The sequence below is a fragment of the Eleginops maclovinus genome, chromosome 21 (genome assembly GCF_036324505.1).
Source record: "Eleginops maclovinus isolate JMC-PN-2008 ecotype Puerto Natales chromosome 21, JC_Emac_rtc_rv5, whole genome shotgun sequence".
In the NCBI taxonomy this organism is placed as follows: domain Eukaryota; kingdom Metazoa; phylum Chordata; class Actinopteri; order Perciformes; family Eleginopidae; genus Eleginops; species Eleginops maclovinus.
The window spans coordinates 1,711,763-1,722,773 of record NC_086369.1 but is presented as its reverse complement, the minus strand read 5'-3'; the positions used below and the strand labels follow the sequence as shown (position 1 = coordinate 1,722,773).

General features: G+C 43.9%; 1 protein-coding gene and 1 long non-coding RNA gene across 3 annotated transcripts in view; one reads left to right on the top strand and one right to left on the bottom strand.

Moving 5' to 3' along the window:
- Nucleotides 1–44: 44 nt before the first annotated feature.
- On the bottom strand, nt 45–9,083 carry agtr1b (angiotensin II receptor, type 1b). Of its 2 annotated transcripts, XM_063873834.1 has the most exons (4): nt 8,938–9,083; nt 6,392–6,542; nt 5,414–5,676; nt 45–1,975 (listed from the first exon to the last, which is right to left on the bottom strand). In XM_063873834.1, the coding sequence occupies exon 4, from the start codon at nt 1,870–1,872 to the stop codon at nt 778–780; it is 1,095 nt and encodes a 364-aa protein (XP_063729904.1). In that variant the 5' UTR covers nt 1,873–1,975; nt 5,414–5,676; nt 6,392–6,542; nt 8,938–9,083; the 3' UTR covers nt 45–777. The 2 variants fall into 2 exon arrangements, with proteins under 2 accessions (XP_063729904.1, XP_063729905.1); XM_063873835.1 differs by lacking the exons at nt 6,392–6,542; nt 8,938–9,083 and having other exon boundaries at nt 5,414–5,733.
- Nucleotides 8,907–11,011, top strand: part of LOC134858005 (uncharacterized) — a 77,512-nt gene continuing 75,407 nt past the window's right edge. The window contains exon 1 of the long non-coding RNA XR_010164914.1: nt 8,907–9,046. This is a non-coding gene — a long non-coding RNA (uncharacterized LOC134858005). The remainder of the gene's footprint in view (nt 9,047–11,011) is intronic.

Genomic DNA, 11,011 nt, shown 5'->3' with positions numbered 1-11,011 from the left:
AGTCTGAGGTTAGTTGAATTTAGAAATGAAAAGCAACAACGGAGTAGTGTGGATTTTCTTTCATTTAATTCACATTTTCTTATATTCACAAACTGTACAAACACAGAGTAGGAAAAACAATCTATCAACATGTTTAAATACCACAAAGACAACCACCAAAATCCACAATGATCACGCTGCCTGGAATGTTTTCTATACGGCATGTTTCTCCCAAACTAGACCGCGTTTCAGCATTTCTTCACATGCAAACACTCAAAGTACATCACATTTTTGTACACCAATTGTTCCATACACAGCGACCGGCAGAGCATGCAAGGTGGCGTAGGATTTCTTTATTCTTTCTAAGCTTTGGCTTCTTTGCTGAGCTCTTGATCATGTGAAACACCTGCTGAGCCACTGGACAATATGTTACTGCATTGCATCCTTAAGGCGGCAAACTCCTGCAGTGCATGCATATCTTATATAAATAGTGGGATAAGCGATCTGTAATTATGTATAGTCTTTCCTAGGATTGATATAGTCTTAATGCCTGGATTTCTGTGTCATTTGTTTGACAGGTTTGCAGAGAAGCATCTGGGTTGTGTGACCAGTGAGTATCCTGCGCTATACAGAGTAGTAAAAGTCAGAGGGACATGAATGCAACAGTTAAACCATTCTGCATGCTTCAGTGCTTTTTAATACAGTTGGGTTTTGGAAAGCTTTGAATGTCTCCATTCCCGGCCTCACAGACAGAAAGCTCAGGGAGAGCGAACTTGAACCCTCTGTCTTTTATTTGTGTCACTTAACGTCCGAGGAGGCCTTGCTTTTGGCCGTGAGGCTCAGTGCTTCGGAGGCGCGGAAAGAGAGGGCGCTCATCTTGGAGCTGATGCTCGGGTGAGGCCCTCTGGCGACGCCCGGCAAGCAGCGCAGCAGGCGCATTAAGTTTTTGCGGAAGTTGTGCCCAACAAAGCCGTACACGATGGGGTTCACGCAGCTGTTGAAGTAGGCGATGCAGATGGTGAAGGGCATGGCGGTGTCGATGATCTCCCGGATGGCGCAGTTATCCATCCATGCTATCTGGGTGACCATCTCTATCAAGTGAAACACCTGATGGGGTACCCAGCACAGGAAGAAGGCCAGGACGGCTGCCGCGAGCATGCGCAGGACCTCGTCGTCGCGTGACCGGGAACTCTTCTGGATGTGCCTCGCCCCCACCAGCGCCCGGCTGATGAGGCAGTAACAGGTGATGATGATGATGAAGGGCAGCAGGAAGCCCAGCAGACTCTTCATCAGGCTGATGGCCAGCAGGACCTGTTTCAACCAAACCTCATTCTTCTTTTCCTTGGTGTGAAAAGTGCCACACACTTTACTGTGGTTGGTGAAGTTGTGGACGTCCCTGGTGAGTGCAGAGGGAACGCTGAGCACAAGCGCAAAGAGCCAGATCACCACACAGGTGATGCGGGCGTACACGACGGTGCGCAACCCGCGTGATCGCATCGGGTGGACGATGGCGAGGTAGCGGTCGATGCTGAGCGCCGTGAGGAAGAAGATGCTGGTGTATAGGTTAAACATCACCAGCCCGGCACTGGCCTTGCACAGGAACCCTCCAAAGGGCCAGTTGTAGCCCGTGGCGGTGAAGGTGGCCCACATGGGCAGCGTGATAAGGAAGGTGAGGTCAGAGACGGCGAGATTGAGCACGAATATGTTGGCCACCGTCTTGAGCTTCATGTAGCAGTAGATGACGGCCACCACCATGCTGTTCCCCACGATGCCGATGACAAAGTTACACCCGTAGACGATGGGTATCAGGGTGAAGATGAATTTATGGCTCCCAGACAAGCCACACGTCAGAGCTATCCTTTCTGTCGCGCCTGCTGCCGTTACATTCTCCATTTTTCCTTTAAAGTGCCAGATCCTGGGACTTTTTTTCAAACAGGGGGGCCCTGACGGCAGGGGGCGTCTGTGGTGACTGATACAGGCCTTGGGCAAGGGCCTCCTATAAAAGAGAAACACAAAAAATGTCACAGGCAGTCTATTGGAAGAGCCGCCATTACCGCTGGCACGCTCCATAAACGCTAATCCACACGAGCACCAATGAAAGTGCTCACCCTCCACCAGCTCATTAAAGACCTGCACATTAAAGCCGTCCCGACGCTTTATGTTATTTCTGTAAAATAAGGAGCCATGAAAAGCAGATGTTGTATGTTATTCAATATTCCAAAAAGGCCCTTCGTACGTCATTAATCAGACAGTCTGTCTCCGGGCTAATGAACGGCACCAGTAAAACAGTACAGTGCTTATCAAATGGCCCGTCCATCTGGGTGGACCGGCAGACCCGGAAGGAGAACGTTTATGCCTCGTGTTACGACCCGAGCTAATGAAGAGAGCGGGCTTGGCCATTAAAGCGCTCAGAGAGGGATGAGGCTGCAGTCACTGTGGAAGACATGTCACATTTCAAACCCTCGGTGTGCGGAGATACATTGTACCCAGCATGAGAACTTCTAATCAGCACACACCTAAACAAACAGGACAGCAGGGATTCGGCTCTGTGGAAACTTTGCTCTGTGAGAAAATCAAACCTGCGTGCTGGGGAGAAATTTGCCTCGGGGCTGCTTCATTTGTACGAGCAGAATGTGCAACGGGAATAAAAAACCCCTTCGTCGAGAGTCTTTATGTTTATTAGAATGGCTCAGTGAGTGTCATTAGTGGCCCTGATGTAGTAATATTAGCATAATCCTCATACATTCTATTACTAAAGCTGCACATTTTTGTTACTAATTACATGTTTGCGGCTGCTTAAAACCACACAGATGCTTGGGGGGGAATTTGGGGTGCAAATACAGACAGAAAAACTACTTTTTAGAATATAAAACTGACTTTTTTTTGCTATAATACAGATGAAATGTGCCACAATACACTTGGAAATCCTCAGATTAAGGGGATGTCTTGCCACAAGATGGCATTCAAGCTTCAAGATTTCCCTCTCAATTGACCCATCATGTTGGAAATTATAAAACAGATTAAAAAAACATGCCGTCCAGATCCTGCACTAATATTTGAATGCACTTTAAAGAACCTCCCTTATCAGCCTTCCCCTCTGGCTGGCATTAAGACAGTCTGAGATAGAGAGCTCCTCATTTTCCAGCAGGATTCAGGGGGATGAAGTCTCTGAAAACCTCTGCGTGAACTAAAGCAACCACCCTATCGCTTGCATATGTTTGGGATTTAGAGTTTGGAAGACGTGTAGGAGCCAAGGGCAACAGAGTAATGAAATATCTGTGAGGAGAAGTACTTCAGCAGTCATTGCACAACATACTGTACATGTGTTTTCAGTGGGTGACAATTCTGCAGTTTTTTGATGACCACAAATGGACACCACATGCCTCTTACCATAAGCTGGCATGTCAAGCAGCAGTATTTTTCCGTGATGCCGAAGGGACGTGTGTGTGGGGAGTGTATATAAACAAGGCTGAAAGCTATTGCCTATATATATGTAAGTGAGCCCCCCCCCACGTCATAAAGGTGAGGTGGCACGGACAGAAGGTGAGTCGGACGCAGGTGATTTAGTGAGGAGTGAGATGGCACATTACTGAATGACAGCCATAAACCCCGGGTGACCGCAGACAGGAAGGTAAACAGCTCCTCCACGAGCTGCATCCTCTCCCACAACACAATGGCCTGTTTGCTAAACAAACACATAATGGGATAACATCTTGGGGACAACTCCTGCTCCACTGTGAATTCTGCATTCCATTTCTGATCTAACGCTACCCCATTTTTGGCATCATTGGAATTCCTCTAAATGCTTAAAAACAGCAGAGTTGGACTGCATGGAGTTCCCATCAACAGAGCTATCTGAGGCATGAGCACCACCATCTGGCTGCCCACAGAGAGAGCCACTGAAGTGTCTGCTTGATGGGGTTAATGATTCATACCAGCCCATTATCAAGTAAGGTTCGTTTTTACTGGGGACACATCACCTCCGCCACCCACCTCATGATCATCCTCTCGTTTCAGGCCTGGTCAACAACGCTTTGGGGAAATATCAGTTTAATTTGTAGCTTAACACCACCTACAAGGGGCTATCTTTAAACAGGACTGTGCATTTATACTTCATGCATCTTGAACGTAGCCTCCTACAACTCACTTCCTCCTCTGTCTCATCTTACAGCGTCTCACTCCAGCTGAAGAGTTTCTAAAGTAGGTAACTTGACAAAGAGCAAACTCTTAAATAAGTCTGATAGTGCCAGGTAACACGTAGATTCAAATGCACTGAGCAAGAAACTTCTGCATAAATAAAAAGGCACACTATTCAGCGTGTGTGTGTGTGTGTGTGTGTGTGTGTGTGTGTGTGTGTGTGTGTGTGTGTGTGTGTGTGTGTGTGTGTGTGTGTGTGTGTGTGTGTGTGTGTGTGTGTGTGTGTGTGTGTGTGTGTGTGTGTGTGTGTGAGTGACAGTGACAGTGACAGTGTCCATGGTCTAAATGAGGACTTGACTTATGCTTCCCAGAGACGGGCTAATGGAAATATTGGCCTCAGTAACCATGTCGGCGTTTATCTGTTTACAAAACTGCGCTTTCATGTGACTTCCACAACTAAACAGCACAAACTTTAACCCTCACTTCCTGCGCTGTATTTTAGGAAACACGCTGCGGCGCTAAACATATCATCCCGAATGATAAATCCTTTTATCCACTATATTATATTACTTTCAATCGTGGAGATAGTTTGTGAGGAGATTACTTCACAGGTCATATTACATAACACGTTTACTGGCTCTCAAGAGGAGCGTTTATCCCCAACATAAGTGGGGAAGCATGTATAAAAGGAACATACAAAGCTTATGGTTTAAGAGCCTCACTTTTCCTTCTGTCCATTCTGCTGTAGAACTCTATGTCTTCTTCTATGGTTAGCCCCAAGCCTGATCATTAAATCTCACCACAGTTTCCTCCACCATCTCCTCTCTTTCGTCTCTACCTCCAGATTAAATTCTTCATATGAGCACACAGCTATTGTTGACCAGGAAGTCCTCAGTGGGGAAATGAGACAAAGTAAACTTCCCCAAGGACTCCATCCTTCTTCCTTCTCGGCGAATACGTTTTACAAAATGCCCTTCTGGACTTTTCTACCAACCACAGGGCTGCAGGATTTGTTTAAAAGGCTCTGCACACACAGGGCTTTCACATGAACAAGTTGGACAAACAGGTGGCACAGGACAGGGGAATAATATAAAATGACCTTTCATGCATTTGTTGGGGTGAGGATTTCTGAGGTTATATCTGCAATTCTGAAGACACTGACTATAGGAAACCCCTAAAATATGATAGTCCAATGAGAGTGGCTCTAACAAAACATCACATTTCCCGAGTTTAAAGACTTTTGTTTTAAAAAGTTGTTAAAACATCATCCTGAGCGTGAGGTAATGCGAGCTCTTACCTGTGGTGCTGAATCAGGAAGCTGTCGATGTTTTCGGAGTGGGACGGACACACAGATAGAGAGACCACCGCGGTGTGCCAGAGGCTGCCTCTGATTTAACTTAACTGGTGGAGCGAGACAAGCAGGAATACCGTCTGACACACAAACACACTCACACACACCCCCGACTCACTCTCTCTCTCTCTCTGTCTGTCTCTCACACACACACACACACACTGCAGTGATGAATGAATTACATCGTCAGACTGTCCTGGGCCATCTCTCTGTGCGCACACACAAACAAACACACACAAGATGTTACACAATACCACCTCCCCCCTCCTCCTCCTTAATGTCTGCTTTTAATCACTCGCTTTCTCTTTCATATGATTTTTATTGCCGCTTTTGACAGGTAGAGCTGATTAAAGTGCCAAATCTGAAGCCTGTTGCACAATCTTTCGAGGGCGTTTAATTTAGCATTACCGATTAATTAACCACGGCACTCTGGTTAAAGTTTAATATCTCAACCACCTCTCTTCTTCTCCTCCTGCTCTTCTCTTCCCTCGTCTATTGTCTGTTGCACAGCATGCAAGGAACGAGCCGGGCTTTTGATTGCGATTAGACCTGTCGACACAGCTGTATTAATAGATGCCACAAGTTCGCCCTTGGCCTGGATCAGGGAGTATCAGGGGCTTGGAGAGGGGGCAAAGAGCCGGATAGTTTTCACTCCTTCCTTAGAAAGTTTCCAATCAGATTCAGTTGTTTGTCAAACGTTTTTAGCGGTGGATGTATTGTTGTGAAGGTATGTCACGGTGACCCACATCCAGGGTGTGAGGCATGATGGATGCTTGGTAAAACTGTACTACAAAGAGGTGCGATAAAAAAGTTTGATTGGTGTGAAAGGGAGGAATTCGAAGCCTGACATTGTGTAATGTAAGATTTCTATTTTTAGCAACATCCATCACACACTCCCTGGCACTAAAGATACATCTCTCTCACCATTCTTCTTTTTCTCAAGGTCTTGACAGGTGTTGAGAAGCCTCACCTCTCCGCCTCATGGATAGTGATGGATGAGCCGGCGGGGCTGTCATCCTCTAAATCCCCCCTCAGTTTCAGTGTCCGCGGTGCTGATGGTGAAGAAAGCAATCACCTGGGTAAAAGACAAACAAGGAAAGAATGGAAAAACAAACACTTAGTGCTGAGTGGAGGTCCTGTTTGGTGGCTTTCACCCACTCAGGTGTGACCCAGTCATTTGAGAATGATCACATTTACCGAGCTTTCTATACGAGGTCACACGGGGTCAAAAGGCGATATAGAAAGATCTGGAAAGACATGAAATTGCTTTTCCGTTTTTATTTGAGTAAAGGTTTATATAGACATGCAATATTTCGGCGCATGGGAGAATTTGAGGGTAGTAGCAGTGCCAAAGAGGCTAACAAGTCCACACTCGGGACTTGAACCGGAGACCCTTTCGGTTCCCAGGCCAAGTCCGAAAAGATCGAGCTATTGCTGTCCCATCAGTTAGATAAAAACAAAAACACAGAGCCAAACTTCTTATACCCGCTGATTAAATATTACTGTCTTTGTTTTGTATTTTCGATTTGATAGCAGTTTTAAATCGTACTGCTCCCATACAGTCTGAGGCAAACATGTCCTCCAGCCGTAGCAAGAGGATTGACACTTCTGTCTGTTCAACATTAAAGAAGAGAAACAGACCATCATGCATCTGTTTGTTCCCTGCTGTACCAAACTACTACCAAGATTTTTGTTTACCGTTACACCCCTACTTTAAACCTGTCATTTTTCAGGAAGGGAGGGCTGCAGAGTGAAGGACAGTATCTCTCTTTGCCTGAAGCTCAGCAACAGAGTCATTTACACCTCCAGGGGATTATGATCAGACTCCATTATGTCTTCAATTTCTGTGAATGATAACAATCATCCATTAGGCGAATGTTATCTCATTGCGTATCCTGTCACAGCAACGAGCCCCCGTACGGTATCGCTCGCATCGTCTTGGTCTCGCTGCCACAAGGATTATCAACAAATCTACATCTGACCCTCGGGACCTCTCAGGAAGTCAGGAGAGTTATGTATGAAGCGGCGAATCTGCACTGCATTTTCCACAAAACAAATAATTCTCAGTAGGGACAGGATGTTGTTGCAACACGCCGCACTACAACGTTGATTTACACTCCTCAAGAACAAGCAAAAGCTGATGTTGATAATGGAGACCTGTAGATGGGAAATAAAGTTTTCCTATGGGAGCTTTTTAAAATGGAAGGGTTGTTCTTAATTCAGGCTGTGGTGGGCGAGTTTACAAAGTAAAACTTCATGTCCTGGCCATAAATTAATAATAGGATACATACTAAACATTTCGCAAAACTTAGGAATCTTATGCAACTGTAGTAAAAATCCAAGGAACCATTAATCATCTATTGGCTAATACATCATTTCTGGGTGAGTTAGGAGAAATAGTTCAAGGCTTTATCTCCAGTGCTAATTCCCCGGCGATGTGATAGTGGGCAATGCTTCTTCTAATCAAATCACTCTAACGAGATAAGCTGTGTTAGCACTTAAGCTGTGTTAGAATGAATTGATGAGCGGGGTAATTACTGGTAGCAAAGAACACTGCAGGGCAGCACTCAAATGCCACACCATCTCACAGCCACCTGCTGAAGAAAGACAATACTCTGTGAGGTCGACGGCTGAGCTTTGACCGTAAACTGCTCACCTGGATTGATTGACAAGAAGCTGAGTCATATCTCATGCATATAAACAACATGTCGCTGTGTGGTTTACATCAAAATAGGGCTTCATTAAAACTAAATGATCAAGAACATGATGTGAAAGTTCCTTTCCCCACATGTTATTCATTAATAACTGTTGAAAGTGCCAGTTCTTACATAAGAAGACACAAATCTAAAAAGACAGTGACCTGCAGAGCAAGACAGGCATGTTTTAATGAGCATCAGTTTCCCCTCTAAAATATGGCAATCTTGTACATGTTTTAAGTCTAGTACCAAGTAAAACATTGCTTCATTTCTCCCAAATTAATTAATGTTTCACAACAGCAGACATTTGTTCTTGTCATAGCAGGAAACTCACAGGTGGAACTGATTACATTAAAAACACTATGTTCCAGCAATCACTGTAATGAAATGCAGCAATTAGCGACATCAGATACACCTGTGTTTGACAGGACAAAATGTAAGCAGTTAAACTTTACCTTTTAGGGTATTACTGAGGTTTTTGACTCTCTGATAAGGATGTAAAGGTACTAAACAAGAGGCCCAAACTGGGGCTAGTGGAGCTATGATGCTAATTTGATAAGCTAAGTTGAAAATAATGCAGTCAATCTAGCTTATTACTTTCATTTCTACGTTAGTAACAAGTTGTTTATTTTTTACTGTAACATCATTTAACAATACTGTTGTTTATATCTTGGAATCTCCTTTTGACAATAATGCAGTCAATAAAAACCACTAGGAGAAATGAAGCTAACACTTGATGCTAATGCTAATGAAGCGTTCCATGACGTTACTAACCGGCTTTCTTCCGTTGCTTCAGGACGTATTTACAAGAACATAACTGCTGCTTCAGGACCATAGACCTTCTTAATTATTTGTCGGGGTATCACAGCGAAGATACATTAAGGTAGGAGCAAGCATCTTGTGCTATTCTATATTGAAATCTTCTCGGCTGTTTATGTTTGGCTGACAGGCTCTAAATCGTGTTGAGGCCTATGCCTTCGCTTTCTGCGGCTTTGGTTGACTTGCAGTATGTGGGAACCTATAATGTGTTTGATTTGCTGAGCTTGCGTTATGTATGTAATGTTGATGCTTAAATGATGTTGATTTTGCATACAGGGCAATATAAATCCTCTTCTGTTTATATTTAGTATTTGGATACTTGCAATATTTCTTGCTGTAAGGAGGGTTTCTTACTCTATGCTTCACTACAAGCTTTAGGTTTCAGATGCTATTATGGATTGTACTTGGGATGTAACCAGGGACTTGCTTTTTTATACATTGTAGTGTTGGTTTCATTGAGGATTAAACATGGCTTATATTATATTTATTATGTCCTGTCCTCAAAATATCAACTCAATATCATATGAACCATCCCCCACATATCTGCCATTTCATTTCTGGAGCCCTTTTCCATAAAAACAACCTGTCTGATATTAATACAACACTGATGTTTGAACACTTTTACTGCACTTAAAAAAACACAATATATGTATAGGCCTACCAATCAACCCTCGTTGTTAAATAACCTGCTGAACTAGATCTGTTATTCAATTTAATTAGTTGCCTAATTCAATAAAACAGCTATGCTTAAGATATTCGTTGATTAGAGTGTTAGAATAAATAGATATGAGCCTTGTGGTAGAGACTGATGTTCATTATGGGTAGCATAGTGGTTCAGATGCAAATACTGTTCCTGATATGCATATGGTGTGGGATGTTAAAGGATATACAATGTGAAAATGAATGTTTGTTTTTTTTCTAGTGCAAATAAAATCACAGAAAGGACACTATAACATGTGCTGAATTGCAGACATAACAAACATACAGGACTTATTCCTTTGTCTCCTGACATCCAGCACACATACATCACCTCAGATGGCCCCGCAGGGACCCGCCCAATGTGACTTTAACAAGCTTTTTATTTTCTCAGCATGCTGCGTAGGTGTCAAGGACAGCTCTAGCACCAACCCTCTGGTGCCGTCAAGGCTCTGAAAATATTTACTGCATCCCTCACACTGAATTGACCTGCCTTGTTAGCGTGGTTGCCAGCATGACTCAAAAACTAGAGTGTGGCAGGACAAAGATGTGTGTTTTCACATGAACTGTTTGTGGAAGTAGTCGGGAATACGTGTAGCACAACCTGTAAACACACTGGTTCTGTATTGATCTTTGCCCCTTAAATTCCTGCTTATCGTCACGGAAATCAGTGACCCACAGGGTGGCCGTCAAGATGTGAAATTATGTAGCTGCCACGCTCCTCTTGATTGGAGCTAACCGAGCAGATATAGCAAAGACAACAAAATCTTTTGTACAAACAGGAAGCGTCCGAGAGATTGGGGAGGAAAGTAGTGGGAAGGCCTGCAATGGGCCTCCTAAGAGTCACATTGTTTAGGTCTGAGCCCAAGGTTGCCTTTTTACATCTACACACAGAGAGGGGTGGGAAAATACTGAGGGGGATGCTGAGGGAGGCTTTTCCTTTAGTGTAACCTCTGCCATGAATACTTTGAGCTCTTTTATTAGATCTACGGAGGGTAGAAGGAGTCATTTGTACTTCCTTCCAGTTCTATGAGGTTTATCTGGATGCCTTTTTAATTTAATAAAACAGTTAGATGTCATATAGATGCATTTTGCTTTCTTACGGTTCAGCCGAAGGAGTTTTATAGACCAGATAACGAGAGGAAAAGGTAATACTGCCTCCAAGCTAGGCAGTAAACATGTCGCTGTGATGGTTTAGTCTGTGTATTAAAGACGTTTGTCATGAGAATCAGACAGAGATTACAAGAGCATAAACAAATAAATTTGTCTGATGTTGTTTTATTCTAATAGTGTCTTATGTGGTAGCAGCGCTGCGTCAGTATAGGTCTCTTAA